At 47.2% G+C, this 17,556-nt stretch overlaps 1 protein-coding gene and 1 long non-coding RNA gene across 17 annotated transcripts in view; one reads left to right on the forward strand and one right to left on the reverse strand.

Moving 5' to 3' along the window:
- The window catches only part of usp22 (ubiquitin specific peptidase 22), a 33,144-nt gene extending 15,629 nt beyond the window's left edge, over window positions 1-17,515 (forward strand). For 2 of the 4 annotated variants that reach the window (XM_035751142.2, XM_035751153.2), the window contains 12 exons: window positions 1,731-1,844; window positions 2,355-2,456; window positions 6,493-6,659; window positions 7,052-7,199; window positions 10,079-10,184; window positions 12,242-12,400; window positions 12,651-12,777; window positions 12,928-13,019; window positions 15,517-15,579; window positions 15,734-15,883; window positions 16,043-16,145; window positions 16,702-17,515. In XM_035751142.2, coding sequence (XP_035607035.1) covers window positions 1,731-1,844; window positions 2,355-2,456; window positions 6,493-6,659; window positions 7,052-7,199; window positions 10,079-10,184; window positions 12,242-12,400; window positions 12,651-12,777; window positions 12,928-13,019; window positions 15,517-15,579; window positions 15,734-15,883; window positions 16,043-16,145; window positions 16,702-16,722 — 1,352 coding nt within the window. In that variant the 3' untranslated portion in view covers window positions 16,723-17,515. Of the gene's footprint in view, window positions 1-968; window positions 1,572-1,730; window positions 1,845-2,354; window positions 2,457-6,492; window positions 6,660-7,051; window positions 7,200-10,078; window positions 10,185-12,241; window positions 12,401-12,650; window positions 12,778-12,927; window positions 13,020-15,516; window positions 15,580-15,733; window positions 15,884-16,042; window positions 16,146-16,701 lie in introns of those variants that run through there. The other 2 variants (XM_035751160.2, XM_035751147.2) reach the window with 2 other exon arrangements.
- LOC127914479 (uncharacterized) lies at window positions 2,538-3,447 on the reverse strand. Of its 13 annotated transcripts, none has more exons than XR_008088532.1 (5): window positions 3,105-3,447; window positions 2,965-2,992; window positions 2,825-2,908; window positions 2,629-2,768; window positions 2,538-2,572 (listed from the first exon to the last, which is right to left on the reverse strand). It is a non-coding gene; the product is annotated as an uncharacterized LOC127914479 (long non-coding RNA). The 13 variants fall into 13 exon arrangements; XR_008088531.1 differs by lacking the exon at window positions 3,105-3,447 and adding an exon at window positions 3,077-3,091; XR_008088530.1 differs by lacking the exon at window positions 3,105-3,447 and adding an exon at window positions 3,049-3,063.
- Window positions 17,516-17,556: the final 41 nt, after the last annotated feature.

Genomic DNA, 17,556 nt, shown 5'->3' on the forward strand with positions numbered 1-17,556 from the left:
GTTTAGATGTAGTAATACTTGTTAGGGGGATGATATAGGCTAGTGTTAGTGCTGCGGCATTGCAGGCTTCCTATGTGCTTGGCAACACAGACAGTTCAGTGTTATCTCCTTGCCCAGGCCCGTGTGTGCCCTCCCTCCCAGCCACTGGAGATTAATTGGTGTGTTAATTAGGTTAGCTACTGAATAAAAATGTGCCAGCGTGCAGATAGATTTACGCTAGAGCAGCAGCAGAAGAAAAGGACAGATCTCACTAGACTAGCGTGCAGGGTAATTAACGTCTTCGTAAACACTACAGAATTAAATTTAAATGATTCCTTCTTTTCTTGATCCTTTCACTCCATTTTCCTTAAATGTTCTTCCTTTCAGATATTTTGATCTGTTCTTCTATTTACCTCATGTTATGTTTGTCTTCTCTCTTTCTCCCCCTCCCTTTTCTGCGTTCCCATGGTTACCTGAAGGTCCGTTGGTTTATTTTCGTTTTGGTCTTCTCTCCAGCAATAAGCCTGGTCTCACCTTGTTACACAACTCTGTTCGCTCTCTCTCCTGTTCTTGTCGTGCCATTGACAGCGAGGCTCTCGTTCAATCTGAGGCCCAGGCTAGTGTTTCACTCTCTCTGTCCTGTTGTGCTCGATTAGGGAGTTGCCTCCGTCGTTGATGTGACAATCTGCAGGGAAGTTCTCTTTTCACCGCAATATCGGCATTATAGGCTACGGTGCAATTTCCACGGCATATTGCATCTGTAGAACAAAGTTTACAGGCAGACTTGATGTTCTTGTATTTGCTATCAACTACAGCTTGGTACTAATTCACCTATACCTGCAGGGCCCAGGCTGACATTTTCAATACATGCAGTCACACCAGTCAGTCACACCAGTCAACACCATATCTAATCCACATTAATACTGTTTATTTAATCATGCGGCCAACCATTTAAACACACACACGGGCGCGCGTCCGTGATGTACACCTGGTGCTCATAACTTCTGCCTCAAGCAGACAATTGAAAGAGGCAGGTTGTCATGGGAACTGCAAACAGGTATTGACGCTGCGGTTGCTTAAAAGGTGAGGAGGATATGATAGGTAACGGGATAGAGCGGTAGCTTTCACTTTTTGTTGTTTTTTTGGGCTGTGTCTCCGTCCCGCTGGCTGTGTCTCCGTCCCGCTGGCTGTGTCTCCGTCCCGCTGGCTGTGTCTCCGTCCCGCTGGCTGTGTCTCCGTCCCGCTGGCTGTGTCTCCGTCCCGCTGGCTGTGTCTCCGTCCCGCTGGCTGTGTCTCCGTCCCGCTGGCTGTGTCTCCGTCCCGCTGGCTGTGTCTCCGTCCCGCTGGCTGTGTCTCCGTCCCGCTGGCTGTGTCTCCGTCCCGCTGGCTGTGTCTCCGTCCCGCTGGCTGTGTCTCCGTCCCGCTGGCTGTGTCTCCGTCCCGCTGGCTGTGTCTCCGTCCCGCTGGCTGTGTCTCCGTCCCGCTGGCTGTGTCTCCGTCCCGCTGGCTGTGTCTCCGTCCCGCTGGCTGTGTCTCCGTCCCGCTGGCTGTGTCTCAGTAAAGATGTCAGCACATAAGCCAGCCTTGCAGAGGTATAGAATGTGTTCAAGAGTGGTGTAGCTGCATACCCACCTTTCTCAACAGCGAACCCGGGGGCTGCAAATTAGCCAACATAGCCTTGAGCTTATTCATTCCTTCTTCCTCCTCCCATCTAATTTCTTCCTCTCTCTGTCTTTCTTTTTATCTTCCAGCTATAGATCTACTGTACGGCGGGATATACTGCTTTGTGTGCCAAGACTACATATACGACAAAGACATGGAACAGATTGCCAAAGAGGAACAAAGGAAAGCATGGAAGTTGCAAGGTAGGTTCTTTCCCCTATTTAATCCCTCAGTAGGGCCCTCTGGCTTGCACAGTAGCACACTGACACCTCAGCTGTAGGTACATCTTTAGGGATCCACAGTGTAGTACATTGATGCACCTCTTGTTGTACACGCACTGTAAAATGTAAAATACCTGTATTCACTAATAGAGATTCCACTGCCTTGGGCCATGTATGTTTCAATCTTTCTTATTCACTTCCTCTCAGGCTTATGGTTCACTTCTTATGGTATTGGGGACACTTGCGTCCCACTTGGCCAAAAGCCAGGGAAAATGCAGCTCGGCAAATAAAAAAATCAAACTTTCATTAAATCACACATGTAAGATACTAAATTAAAGCTACACTCGTTGTGAATCCAGCCAACATGTCAGATTTCAAAAAGGCCTTTTCGGTCGAAAGCATAAGAAGCTATTATCTGATGATAGCACAACAGTAAACAAAGAGGGTAGCATATTTCATTTTTTGTTTTCTTTCCTGTCATTTGTATGTCAGGTGTAGGGGAGAAGTATTCGACGTGGGAGCCCACAAAGCGAGAGCTGGAACTGCTGCGGCACAATCCAAAGCGCCGGAAAATAACAACAAACTGCACCATCGGTGAGGGCACCTCCAGCGCTGCAGAGGCTGGCTATAGCAAGAGTTGTCTTGCGCCTGATCCCTTTATCCTAGCTCCTTACCCTGGTCCCTTTAATCCTAGCTCCTTACCCTGGTCCCTTTAATCCTAGCTCCTTACCCTGGTACCTTTAATCCTAGCTCCTTACCCTGGTACCTTTAATCCTAGCTCCTTACCCTGGTCCCTTTAATCCTAGCTCCTTACCCTGGTCCCTTTAATCCTAGCTCCTTACCCTGGTCCCTTTAATCCTAGCTCCTTACCCTGGTCCCTTTAATCCTAGCTCCTTACCCTGGTCCCTTTAATCCTAGCTCCTTACCCTGGTACCTTTAATCCTAGCTCCTTACCCTGGTACCTTTAATCCTAGCTCCTTACCCTGGTCCCTTTAATCCTAGCTCCTTACCCTGGTACCTTTAATCCTAGCTCCTTACCCTGGTACCTTTAATCCTAGCTCATTACCCTGGTCCCTTTAATCCTAGCTCCTTACCCTGGTACCTTTAATCCTAGCACCTTACCCTGGTACCTTTAATCCTAGCACCTTACCCTGGTACCTTTAATCCTAGCTCCTTACCCTGGTACCTTTAATCCTAGCTCCTTACCCTGGTACCTTTAATCCTAGCTCCTTACCCTGGTACCTTTAATCCTAGCTCCTTACCCTGGTACCTTTAATCCTAGCTCCTTACCCTAGGCTTTCCCCTTTCTGTGTTTCCAAATCTGAAGAAACCCAATGATGGGATAAGCGATATGGCAGAAGGAAGTTCTAAGGCTTGGTGGAGTCATTGCCATATTCAACACACCAGACCTGCAAACACATAAGGGTTGGAGGAAGGAGGCCGGGACTAACACAAGCCTGGTCTGCTTCTCTCTTTCTGGGTGTAGTTCATTCCCTATGAGGTTCAGTGTGATGACAGCAGCTGCAGTGCAGACTGGGTGTCTGGAACACATTGGTGGATATAACTCCCAGTCTCTCCTGAATCTCATCGCAGGGACTCCAGTTGGGTGTGTCTGAAAAGGTGTGCGCAAGTGCGAAATATACACAGTTGTGTTAGGTACTAAGTACCGGACAACAAGGAAAATCTCAAACCAAGTTTATTCACCCAATGGGTCAGACAGCTGAACAGGCAAAGGCATGTTCCCGCCAGTACAAGTATGTATACCCCACTTTAGGTGAAGTCTCCTCCTTTTCTCAAAGTTAAGTGACGTGGGTAATAAACGGTCCCTTCTTCCTTAATGTGACCTGACCTGACCTCTGCCCCCATTCCTCACCAATCCACAGCTCTCCACCCTTATCAGTGACCACAACCATGTGATTGCCCTTTCCCTTACTCAGTAACATTCCAAGCCTCTATCCATATCCAACCTTAATTGACCCCACCATATACATTCCTCCTACAGATAACCATTATCTTCTGGTGTAGCAAGTAGTTCAAATTACAACCCAACAACTGAAACCAGACTGTGGCCCTTTTCCTTTCCAGAGGATACCTGATGTCTAACAATAACGTGAACGTTCCGTACTCTCCTCTGTCCCTCAGTACCATGAACAAGGAGATTTCATATTTCAAGTTCAGAACCCATCAATAGTATGTTATCGATCTGGGATTTCTGAAGTGCTGTCCATTGGGGAAATAAAAGCTTTCTCTCCTCCCTTTCTCACCCCTCATCCACACAGCGGGGGGGGTGCAGATCTGCTCAGACTGAGATGGAGAATCAATGTTGTTAAACAGCATTGCTGCAGGCTACTGCTAGCCGCTCGCTGTCCCTCTCCTCTCGCTCTATGCTAAACGTAATGAGGTTGGATGAGATGAAGAAAGACCAAGTCTAAATGTGTTTTTGTCAAGCTGCCTATGTGTGTGTGGCTGAGTCCAAGTACATTGCACCTGAATGAAGCCTATGCGACACAGAGAATGGTGCATGATGGGGAATGTGTTCATGTCCAGAAGGGAGAAGCCTCCGCGCTCTCTTGACAGGTGCTCGCAACTGGATCTGCTTGTCTTCTCCTCAATCCCTCTCTTGTTCCGTCCCTCCTCGTCCCTGTTTTCTCTGTTAACTAAACTAAGGGTTGTAACGTGAGCAGGTGGTCATGAACAAGGGCTTTGGAGCAGGTCCAGGCTTCAGAGCATGGCATTTAGCCTCCGCCTGTGTGTGTCTGTGCAAGAGGGAGACAAATATTCAGTAGTATGTTATTATCGATGAAGTGCGGTACAGTGGGGGGAAATGACCTTCGTTTCTCATCCCTCTCTTTCTCACCCCTCCTCCACACAGCGAGGGAGCCGCTCAGAGATGGAGAATGAATGGTGTTTAACGGCATCGCTGCAGGCTACTGCTAGCCGCTAACCACTCGCGTTCCCTCTGCGCTCTTCTCTCTCTCTCTCTCTCTGTCTGCCTCTCTGTTTCTCAGTCTCACTCTCTTGTGAGAAATATCAAATGTGATCATTTCTTTTGTCAAGATGCGCTCTTGCCCCCTTAGGAAAGACACAGAGAAGGGTGCTCTGTGGGGGGGTGTTTTAGTGTCCGGAAAGGAGCGACCTCCTCACTCTTGTCTCTCCCTCTACATCCCTCCTCCTTTTTCCTCCATCTCTATTTTTTTTGTAACTAAACTTCTAGAGGGAGCAGTTGGTCAGGGCCAACTGTGTGTGCCTGGTCTCACCTGTCAGGGACGCCCATCTCTCTGTGTCTCTTACCTTGTTGTCCTGACGGTTTGGGGCTGCTGTTGTCACTCCAACCTTCCTCTAGGGAACACTGTGGCCATCTGTGATAGTGTGGCCTCCAATAGTCCTCGATTACTGTGGTACTTTTGGCACTGGAAACTATATTCAAGATGCGTTTTCTCTCTCTCTCTGTCGTCTGTCTGTCTGTTTCTGTCTGGCTCTCTCGCGCTCTCTCGCGCTCTCCCTCTGGCTCTCTCGTGCTCTCCCTCTGGCTCTCTCGCTCTCTGCCTCTGGCTCTCTCGCGCTCTCCCTCTGGCTCTCTCGCGCTCTCCCTCTGGCTCTCTCGCGCTCTCCCTCTGGCTCTCTCGCGCTCTCTCCCTCTGGCTCTCTCGCGCTCTCTCCCTCTGGCTCTCTCGCGCTCTCTCCCTCTGGCTCTCTCGCGCTCTCTCCCTCTGGCTCTCTCGCGCTCTCTCCCTCTGGCTCTCTCGCGCTCTCTCCCTCTGGCTCTCTCGCGCTCTCTCCCTCTGGCTCTCTCGCGCTCTCTCCCTCTGGCTCTCTCGCGCTCTCCCTCTGGCTCTCTCGCGCTCTCTCCCTCTGGCTCTCTCGCGCTCTCTCCCTCTGGCTCTCTCGCGCTCTCTCCCTCTGGCTCTCTCGCTCTCCCTCTGGCTCTCTCGCTCTCTCCTCTGGCTCTCTCTCGCTCTCCCTCTGGCTCTCTCTCGCTCTCCCTCTGGCTCTCTCGCGCTCTCCCTCTGGCTCTCTCGCGCTCTCCCTCTGGCTCTCTCGCGCTCTCCCTCTGGCTCTCTCCCTCTGGCTCTCTCGCGCTGGCTCTCTCGCGCTGGCTCTCTCGCGCTGGCTCTCTCGCGCTGGCTCTCGCGCTGGCTCTCTCGCTGGCTCTCTCGCGCTGGCTCTCTCCCTTTGGCTCTCTCGCGCTCTCCCTTTGGCTCTCTCGCGCTCTCCCTTTGGCTCTCTCGCGCTCTCCCTTTGGCTCTCTCGCGCTCTCCCTTTGGCTCTCTCGCGCTCTCCCTTTGGCTCTCTCGCGCTCTCCCTCTGGCTCTCTCGCGCTCTCGCTCTGGCTCTCTCGCGCTCTCCCTCTGGCTCTCTCTCGCTCTCCCTCTGGCTCTTTCGCTCTCCCTCTGGCTCTCTCGCGCTCTCCCTCTGGCGCTCTCCCTCTGGCTCTCTCGCGCTGGCTCTCTCGCGCTGGCTCTCTCGCTGGCTCTCTCGCACTATCCCTTTGGCTCTCTCGCGCTCTCCCTTTGGCTCTCTCGCGCTCTCCCTCTGGCTCTCTCGCGCTCTGGATCTCTCGCGCTCTCCCTCTGGCTCTCTCGCGCTCTCCCTCTGTCTCTCTCGCTGTCTGTCTCTCTGCCTCCCTCAGGTCTTCGAGGGCTGATCAACCTGGGAAACACGTGTTTTATGAACTGCATCGTCCAGGCCCTCACCCACACCCCCCTGCTGCGGGACTTCTTTCTGTCCGACAGACACAAGTGTGAGATGCAGTCCAACTCCTGTCTGGTGTGTGAGATGTCACAGCTCTTTCAGGAGGTATGGGCTTAAAAATATATTTCTCTTTCAGTCTCACACGCCTCCTTTCTCCTACCTCGTTCTCTCTCAGCCTACCTCTACAGCTGTCTAACCTCCTTCATCCATCTCAGCCCAACTATCTTCACTCTTCTCTCCTTCTAAAACTATTATTGTGGACGTACTTAGAATGTAGTATGGTTTAAGTGCTTGTTTCATCCCATCCTTTCTCCAACCTTCATTCTCTCTCTCATCCCTCTTATTTCCCTTTGCCTCACCTTTACTTTCTTTCTCTCTCTTCATCCTCCTCTCTCCTTGTCCCATTTATCTGTCTCTCTTTTCCACATCCTCTGCCTCTCCTCCTAATGTTTCCCTTTTCTTCCCTCTCTCTCTTTCTCTTCTCTTCTCTCTCTCAGTTCTACTCGGGCCACCGCTCGCCCCACATTCCCTTCCGGCTGCTGCACCTGGTGTGGACTCACGCGCGCCACCTTGCAGGCTACGAGCAGCAGGATGCCCATGAGTTCCTCATCGCTGCCCTGGATGTGCTGCACCGCCACTGCAAAGGTCTGCATCATAGTACACACACACACTACATTATACGCCTTAACTACCTTGTGCATACGGGAAGTATTCAGGCCCCTTAACCTACAGCCTTATTGTTAAAAATATAGCATTTTATTTTTCTCATCAATCTACACACAGTACCCCATAATGCCAAAGCCAAAACAGGTTTTTAGAAATTTTAGCAAATTTATTAGAAATAAAAAAAACTCACATTTTACATAAGTATGCAGACTCTTTACTCAGTACTTTGTTGAAGCACCTTTGCAGTGATTACAGCCTCGAGTCTTCTTGGGTATGACGCTACAAGCTTGGCACACCTGTATTTGGGAGTTTCTCCTATTCTTCTCTGCAGATCCTCTCAAGCTCTGTCAGGTTGGATGGGGAGCGTCACTGCACAGCTATTTTCAGGTGTCTTCAGAGATGTTTGATTGGGTTCAAGTCCGGGCTCTGGCTGGGTCACTCAAGGACATTCAGAGACTTGTCCCGACACCACTCCTGCGTCGTCTTGGCTGTGTGCTTAGGGTTGTTGTCCTGTTGGAAGGTGAACCTTTGTTTATGTGTAACTCTCTTTTTTTTGTCGCACTGCTTTTGCTTTATCTTGGCCAGGTTGCAGTTGTATATTAGAATTTGTTCTCAACTGGCCGACCTGGTTAGATAAAGGTGAAATAAAAAATTTAAAAAACCTTCACCCCACTCTGTTGTCCTGAGTGCTCTGGAGCAGGTTTTCATCAAGGATCCCTCCGTACTTTGCTCCATTCATCTTTCCCTCGATCCTGACTGGTCTCCCAGTCCCTGCCTCTGAAAAAAACATCCCCACTGCATGATGCTACTACCACCATGCTTCACCGTAGGGATGATGCCAGGTTTCCTCCAGACGTGATTGTTGGCATTCAGGCCAACGAGTTCAATCTTGGTTTCATCTGACCAGAGAATCTTGTTTCTCATGGTCAGAGTCCTTTAGGTGCCTTTTGGCAAACTCTCCTTGTGCCTTTAACTGAGGAGTGGCTTCCGTCTGGCCACTCTACCAGGGGCGGCAGGGTAGCCTAGTGGTTAGAGCGTTGGACTAGTAACCGAACCGAGCTGACAAGGTACAAATCTGTCGTTCTGCCCCTGAACAGGCAGTTAACCCACTGTTCCTAGGCCGTCATTGAAAATAAGAATTTGTTCTTAAATGACTTGCCTAGTAAAATAAAGGTACAATTAAAGGCCTGATTGGTGGAGTGCTGCCGAGATGGTTGTCCTTCTGGAAGGTTCTCTCATTTCCACAGAGGAACTATGTCTGTGACCATCAGGTGCTTGGTCTTGGTGGTTCCAAACTTCTTCCATTTAAGAATAATGGAGGCCACTGTGTTCTTTGGGACATTCAATGCTGTGGACAATTTTTTTTTTGTACCCTTTCCCAGATCTGTGCCTCCCTACAATCCTGTCTCAGAGCTCTACGGACAACTCCTTCGACCTCATGGCTTGGTTTTTGCTCTGACATGCACTGTCAACTGTGGGACCTTTATATAGACAGGTGTGTGCCTTTCCAGATCATGTCCAATTAATTGAATTTACCACAGGTGGACTCCAATCAAGTTGTAGAAACATCAATGGAGACAGGATACACCTGAGCTCAAGTTTGAGTCTCATAGCAAAGGGTCTGAATACTTATGTAAATAAGGTATTTCTGTTTTATATTTGTAATAGATTTGCAAAAAAATGTTTAAATCTGTTTTTACTTTGTCATTATGGGGTATACTGTGTTGATTGATGAGGAAAACTAATCCATTTTAGATTAAGGTTGTAATGTAACAAAATGTAAAAAACAAAGGGAAGTGGTCTGAATACTTTCTGAATACACTGTATATACAGAGACGCATATATTACAGACTTACACACAGATTGTAGAAAGCAGACTGCTCTACTCAAATGGCACCCACACTCTCCACAGTCAACGGGTGGGAGGAAAAGCAGGAATATGAGAGAGGGGGAGAGAAGGATCTACAGAGGAGGAGAGTGTGGGAAATAGCTGTGCTGGTCTGCTAACTTACTGCCCGGATGAGGCAGATAACTGACTGCCCGGATGAGATGAGATGAGAGGCAGATGACTAACTGCCCGGATGAGGCAGATAACTGACTGCCTGGATGAAATGAAATGAGAGGCAGATAACTGACTGCCTGGATGAGATGAGATGAGAGGCAGATAACTGACTGCCTGGATGAAATGAAATGAGAGGCAGATAACTGACTGCCTGGATGAAATGAAATGAGAGGCAGATAACTGACTGCCTGGATGAGATGAAATGAGAGGCAGATAACTGACTGCCTGGATGAGATGAAATGAGAGGCAGATAACTGACTGCCTGGATGAGATGAAATGAGAGGCAGATAACTGACTGCCTGGATGAAATGAAATGAGAGGCAGATAACTGACTGCCTGGATGAGATGAAATGAGAGGCAGATAACTGACTGCCTGGATGAGATGAAATGAGAGGCAGATAACTGACTGCCTGGATGAGATGAAATGAGAGGCAGATAACTGACTGCCTGGATGAGATGAAATGAGAGGCAGATAACTGACTGCCTGGATGAGATGAAATGAGAGGCAGATAACTGACTGCCTGGATGAAATGAAATGAGAGGCAGATAACTGACTGCCTGGATGAGATGAAATGAGAGGCAGATAACTGACGGCCTGGATTTGATGAGCTGAGAGGTTACTAATTGACACAGACACTCTACATAAAAGCGCTGTGTTTGCTTGGCTCTGTGTCGTCCTCCACCATCCCTCTCTGTCTCATTCCCTCTCTGATATTGCGGTCAGTGGGAGGGTTGATGTGGTAGTTCGACATGCTTTGATTCTCAATCGTGTGTCCGTGTCCCTGTGCTCACCAAGGAGATGACAACGGGAAGAAGGCTAACAACCCCAATAACTGCAACTGCATCATCGACCAAATCTTCACTGGAGGCCTGCAGTCTGACGTCACATGTCAAGTCTGCCAGTAAGCGCCCGTGTGTGTGTATGTCATTGTTTTTTTCCTTCTATGTGACATTTATGCTTCATCCTTACTTTGTCTCTGTGTCTCTGTCTCTCTGTCTGTGCTCTTGTTGCATCATGTTTTACATCACTCAGTGTCAGCCCTGGTCTGACCCCCTCTCCTCTGCAGTGAGTCAGGGAGAGTGGGACTGATTTGAACAGACACACACCACCCACTGTTTCACTCCCTCTGCTGTAGCAAGCCCCCTACTGGACAGTGTAGACCGACAGTGTTCTATCCCCACCTGGTGGACACATGGAGCATTGCAGTCAGTCAATAATCCACTCGGGTTTCCTCCTTCAAAATGCATACAAAATTTATCCCAAACGTTACCAATAAACTTTTCCAAACAAGTTAATCAACGTTTATAATCAAACCTTAGGTACCCTAATAAGCAAATAAACTATAACATTTAAGACGGAGAATTGTTATTGTCCTTACCGGAGAAAAATACCAAAGAACACGCTCTCATCCAAGCGCTTGGAAACACTACAGCCAAAATGGGAGCCACCTAGAAAAACTACAATTTCTGTCTAATTTTTAAAAAAACAGCCTGAATCTCTTTCTAAAGACTGACATCTAGTGGAAACCCTAGGAACTGCAATCGGGCACAATTTCGCCCTATTTTGAAAGTGCCAGCCATTGAAATCAGTGGTAGGATTAATTGCTTTTTGGGGGGGGATGGTTTGTCCTCTGGGTTTTGCCTGCCATTTCAGTTCTGTTATACTCACATACATTATTTTAACAGTTTTAGAAACTTTAGAGTGTTTTCTATCCAAATCTAATTATATGCATATCCTAGCTTCTGGGCCTGAGTAGCAGGCAGTTTACTTTGGGCACACTTTTCATCCGGGCGTCAAAATACTGCCCCCTATCCCAAAGAAGTTAACTTATGTGACCATAACAAGATTCAACAACTGAGACAATAACTGAACAAGTTCCACAAACATGTGACTAACAGAAATGGAATAATGTGTCCCTGAACAAAAGGGGGGTCAAAATAAAAAGTAACAGTCAGTATCTGGTGTGGCCACCAGCTGCATTAAGTACTGCAGTGCATCACCTCCTCATGGACTGCACCAGATTTGCCAGTTCTTGCTGTGAGATGTTACCCCACTCTTCCACCAAGGCACCTGCAAGTTCCCGGAAATTTTTAGGGAAAATGGCCCTAGCCCTCACCCTCTGATCCAACAGGTCCTGGGCTCTTCTCTGGCTATGGCAGAACACTGACGAGCAGTATGGCTGCTGGTATTGTCATGCTGGAGGGTCATGTCAGGATGAGCCTGCAGGAAGAGTACCACATGAGGGAGGAGAATGTCTTCCCTGTAACGCACAGTGTTGAGATTGCCTGCAATGACAACAAGCTCAGTCCGATGATGCTGTGACACACCGCCCTAGACCGATGTACCGATCCTGTGCAGGTGTTGTTACACGTGGTCTGCCACTGCGAGGACGATCAGCTGTCCGTCCTGTCTACGTGAAGCGCTGTCTTAGGCGTCTCACAGTACGGACATTGCAATATATTGCCCTGGCCTCATCTGCAGTCCTCATGCCTCCTTGCAGCATTCCTAAGGCACGTTCACACAGATGAGCAGGGACCCTGGGCATCTTTCTTTTGGTGTTTTTCAGAGTCATTAGAAAGGCCTCTTTAGTGTACTAAGTTTTCATAACTGTGACCTTAACTGCCTTCCGTCTGTAAGCTGACAGTGTCTTAACGACCGTTCCACAGGTACATGTTCATTAATTGTTTATGGTTCATTGAACAAGCATGGGAAACAGTGTTTAAACCCTTTACAATGAAGATCTGTGAAGTTATTTGGATTTTTACGAATTCTCTTTGAAAGACAGGGTCCTGAAAAAGGGAAGTTTCTTCTTTTTGCTGAGTTTACATGCAAACAAATATTGTCACAGTGTTGTGACTACTGGTGGGGGTCATATTTATGGTTCCATAAGCTTCAGGTCTGTCGAAGCCCAAACCTTACAGTGCCATTCCCTCAGACTCCTCCCCTCTCGTCCTGTAGCGGTGTTTCCACGACGATTGACCCGTTCTGGGACATCAGTCTGGACCTGCCAGGGTCGTCCACGCCCTTCTGGCCCCTCAGCCCCGGGGGGGACGGCAGCACACTGAACGGAGAGAGCCACCTCTCCGGGGCCACCACGCTCACAGACTGTCTTCGCAGGTACTACTCACCCCTTTATCTCCATTTCTTTCTCCCTCTTTCTCTATCCCTCTCTCCATCTATCAAAGGCCACCACTCTGACTGTCTACTCCGGTATCTCATTACTATTCTTCACTTCCATATCACTTCCTGTTTATCTCTCTAGTCTGCTGTCCAGCTCTCTCCACATCAATGGAGACCCCACCAATCTCTTACACACACACACACAAACACCCGGAGTGTGTTCTGACCATGGTCCCATCTTCTGCAGGTTTACCCGACCAGAACACTTGGGGAGCAGCGCCAAGATTAAATGTAGCGGTTGCCATAGTTACCAGGAGTCCACCAAACAGCTGACCATGAAGAAGCTCCCCATTGTGGCGTGTTTCCACCTCAAAGTCAGTGTGTGTGTGTTTTCTCTGTATTTGTGTGAAAGGTAGTGAGCGCTCCAGTTTTAGTTCCCTTTTCCACTTCAAACTCATGTCCTACCTCTTGTCTCTACCCGATCTCTCTTTCATTTTTCCCCCCTCTCCTCTTTCTCTCTCCAGCGGTTTGAACACTCAGCGAAGCTGCGGAGGAAGATCCCTACCTATGTCTCGTTCCCCTTAGAGCTGGACATGACTCCCTTCATGGCCTCCAGGTCAGTCTGAACAATGAGCCAGGCCCACCGTGGACGAGATGAGGGCTGCATCTCAGTAGTCGGAAGTTACTTCCACATATTTTCGCCAGGTGAAGTCACCAAGTGAAAGTCAGCCCTCTGATGGTCTCCTTGCTATGTAGCGTTCACGAGGCAATTCTCAAATCCGTGCTAAGGAAAGAAAGGAGACGAGGAAAGAAAGCCCCTTGAGTCGACTGAGATGCAGCCCTTTTATGTCATAGAATTAAATAGGTGTATGAGCTGTCTGACCAACCACGTCCATTTTCTGTGTGTTTAATTGGTCTGTTAACTTAATTAGCCAGACACAGGTGTGTGTGTGTGTACACATTAATGCAGAACTCCCTATTCGTATCCCCTGTCGTGACGTATTAGTTAATTAGACTGTTGCTCATCGAATGATTACAAGTTTCTAATTGCGTGATTAACTGAATCAAGCAATTATTAACTCATTAACCTGGGGCACCATGGGAAAACTAGTTTTTATTGAGTTTCTATTTCCCAAATTAACACAAAGAATATCAGAATATCGATTTTACAACAGCCGCTAATTAACCAGTTACCTCTACCAATCTCATTCTGAACGTCGTATAGCCTGTGAATCTGCACGGACCCGGGTCTCACCAATGAGTTCATACCACACCAATCTTAGTTGAATATTTATGTACTAAAAAGCTAAAATGATGATAAAAGATACACACAGGCAAAACACATTATAGGCTATTGCTAAGAACTTAGTATAACGGGCCAACACACTATGGTGTTACCCACAATGGGGATTTCAAAGAGAGAGGAAAAGAGAAAGTACACGAGAGAAATATACATTTGGGTGAATTTGTCAGCTATGCTATTCTAACCCTAGCCTTGCCCCAAACTGCCGCTCTTATGGGTGAGAATATAATGATGTAATTAAGTGAGGTAGATCTCAGAGGATTCTCTGTGTGGACCGTTCAGGGGACCGTTCAGCTGCTCGATGACACACTTCTCTGATCGTCCTCCCGATGTCAGTGTCCTTTTGGCTTAGGAGTCTGTTCCCTCACCCTTTGCTCTGGAAGGGGTCTTCTGAGGCCAGACAGCTCTGTAGCTCAGAGCTCACAGCATAGGAATGAAACCCTTTAGATACCACGATTCGCTGGGATTGGATGCTAAGGGGGTCCGGCTTGAATTCACCCGCTTAGACACAGCTACTCATCTGTAGCTTGGGTAGAAAAGGATTTCTTTGTCTTCTAACTTGTGTTGCGTTTTGGGTTCGTTGACTTTTTAGACCGTGGCTGCAGCTTGGGTCACGTAGTCTTCTCTGTGAATTCTTTACTCACAGGTTTTATACCCTTGGGTCAGAAGTGGGCGTAACCGCCTTTAGGGCAATTCTCTGGGCGTACCAAGTTAATGAGGCCAGGTCTAGATTTGATTCAAATCCAATTTTAGACAACTAACTTCACATTTCATCTTTACCGAAACATTCCCTTTGATTTGGACATTTTCCACACAACGTACAATGTATAAACCTCAAACATATGCTAGGAAAACTCTCCACGTTACAATGTTTTCGTAATAACGTCATCTATTAACCTTTAATAACAAAACAAAAATGACATACATTTTCATATTCCATCTATCGTCATGACCACCATTGTGGCTAATGGAAACCATTGTTCCAAAGTCCCTTTATTTCATGTTTAATGTTCTGAGGCTGGTTCTCCATAGTAACAAGACAAACACATTTGTCTGTGGCCTGAGATTTACCAGGGGCGTGAGGGGTCATAAAACCCCCACATCTTCAGACCCCTAGATCTCTCCTCCTCTGTTGGGGTTGAGAGATAATCTGTAGGGTTGTGGTCTCCTGTAACCTGACCTGATCAGGACAGTCATGACCCCTGATGCACATCATGTCAAAACACCACCTGCTGCTGAGGGGGACTCAAATGGATTCAGATCTCTCTCCTCCAGAGAGGAAGAGCGATGTCTGGAACTGCATCAGTTAATTGACTGAATGAATGTGTGGGTGTGTATGAAAGAGATGCGTTATAATGGTGTGGAGGTGGGAATGTAATCTGTAGGGTTAGTGTCACCAGGCAGGCAGTCAGGGGCCTCATTGGAAACCGTGCCTGGCAGGGTGAGATGTTAATGTCATAGCTAACACGGCTTAATAGGGGTGCTATAGGATTCATTGTAATCTACACGTGTGGTATTAAAGGGATCGTTCACCCAAATGACAAAATCACATTGGTTTCCTCACCCTGTAAGCAGTCTATGGACAAAGTGGGACGGTTAAACCATGCTTTGGTTTAGTTTCCCTGGTACTGTTAGCGGTAGCATGTGGAAGCGGTGACAGGGAAACTAAATCAAAGCATAGATTGCCGTCTCATCTTGTCCATAGACAGGTTAAGTTCATTTTGGTGAACTATCCCTGGAGTGAAGCCTAAGGATGGCTTATGATGGCCTTTGTTCATCGTTGCTGACATGTTGTCTGTGTGTCTTTCAGTAAAGAGAGCAGGATGAACGGACAGTACCAGCAGTCAGTAGACGTGTTCAACAACGACAATAAGTATGTGCGCTGTCCCGCAAACAATGGTACTAGGTTGCATATAAAGAACATCATAATGACAGTGAATTGGCTCATGTTCTCTCTCGCTTTAACTCGAACCAATTCTCATCCATTTTCTGCCTCGCTTCTTATCTCCCCTGTTCTCTCCCTCCAGGTATTCTCTGTTTGCGGTGGTCAACCACCAGGGTACTTTGGAGAGCGGTCACTACACCACGTTCATCCGGCAGCACAAGGACCAGTGGTTCAAGTGCGACGACGCCGTCATCACCAAGGCCAGCATCAAGGACGTACTGGACAGCGAAGGGTAAGCTCTGAAAATATCCGGAGTTTGAACTGTGGTCATAACGAGTAATATTTGTTCACAAAAGTAGTACACTGGGCCTTTACTAGTATTAGCAGACTGATATGGAGACGTCTGTAGCACGGGCAGACTGTTTATTTTGCTGCATCTCCCCTTTGGCAGAAAAGGTAGCTGTGTAATTAAGAACGGTATCCTGCAGGATTCAATAGTTGGAAATGTAAGAGTTGACTGGAATCCAGAAAGAACAAAACATGTACATCAAAAGGTGCGAAGACTCAAAACATCCACATCAAATGAAATATTGTTCTTGATCAAATATATCAATAAATTATTTTTATATTCCACAAGTATTCACACGAACTGTACAGATAATACTGGTTTACATTTCTTCACCAAAGTAGTGTCCTACTCGTCCTGTGTACCTATATAGACATCTTCAGCATGGCCAATTCTTTTCTTTCTGCATTTGCCCCCGAGGCTTTTTAAATTTCTTTTCTTTTAACCTTTATTTAACTCAGCAAGTAAATTAAGAACACATTTTTAGTTGACAATGACTGCCTACCGGGGAACTGCCTTGTTCAGGGGCAGAACGACAGATGTTTTACCTAGTCAGCTCTGGGATTCGATCCAGCAACCCAACTACTAGGTTACCTGCAGCTTTGACCTAGTCCAGCTAGGTCCTCTCCAAATGTAATCCACAACTCCATCGCCATCATGATGCAGTAGCCTCTACCTTCTGTTCATATTTTTTTCATTATCGTGAATAATTACTTGTATGTATCAGTGTGAAATCTTATCGATGAATCTCTCTCTGTTCTCAGGTACCTCTTGTTCTACCATAAACAATTTCTGGAGTACGAATAGCCACCTTCATTCAGCACTGATGTCAACAGCCACCAAGAGACTTGCAACAACAAGGTGGCGACATGACGCACGCCTACCTGAAACTCTACGTCAGTGAAGATTGAAGCTGGGGGAATGGAGGGAAAGGAAAATGAATCATGCATCCTTTCTGTGTAAAGGACACTCCAAAACCAATCTGCACTGAAGCTACTCGGATCTACTTGATAAGGAGGAATAGAGGAGAGGGGGAGGGAAGATTGCAGGATGGAGAGGGGGAGGGGGGTGTGTGACTATGGAGGCCTTGTTGGAAGAGAAGGCGCTTCCTTCGCTCTCAATCTCCCTCTCTCTATTCTTGTTTCAGACAGACGGGCAGATGGAGGGACAGACTGACCGTGGGCGCATCTCATAAAAACTTCACATTCAGTTATTTTATCATTTCTGAAATCCATCATTCCACCCACACATACACCCATCTTCAAGTGACCAAGCATTTTCAAAGGCGGAAATATATTTGGTTGTCTAATTTCTTTATGCATTATTGTTGCGCTGACTGTAAAACAAGCTGACAAATGGTATTTACAATATTGCAAAGACAAAAGTGGTTACTATAATAGTTGTTTGTGACTTTTTAGTAAAAAAAATACTGTATGATTAATCTAACATCTATTTTGTAACCACGGAAAAAGACTTGAGTTGAATAAGCGGAGTGTTGTTCTGTGAAAAAGCTATCCTCTTTTGTGTTTTACTATTCGCGATGGCAGCGAAAATACATAAGTATATTTTTATAATTAATTTGAGTCCTTGTTTATGGTTTCCCATCCTCCCTTCTGCCT

This window comes from Oncorhynchus keta, chromosome 3, assembly GCF_023373465.1.
Source record: "Oncorhynchus keta strain PuntledgeMale-10-30-2019 chromosome 3, Oket_V2, whole genome shotgun sequence".
NCBI lineage: Eukaryota > Metazoa > Chordata > Actinopteri > Salmoniformes > Salmonidae > Oncorhynchus > Oncorhynchus keta.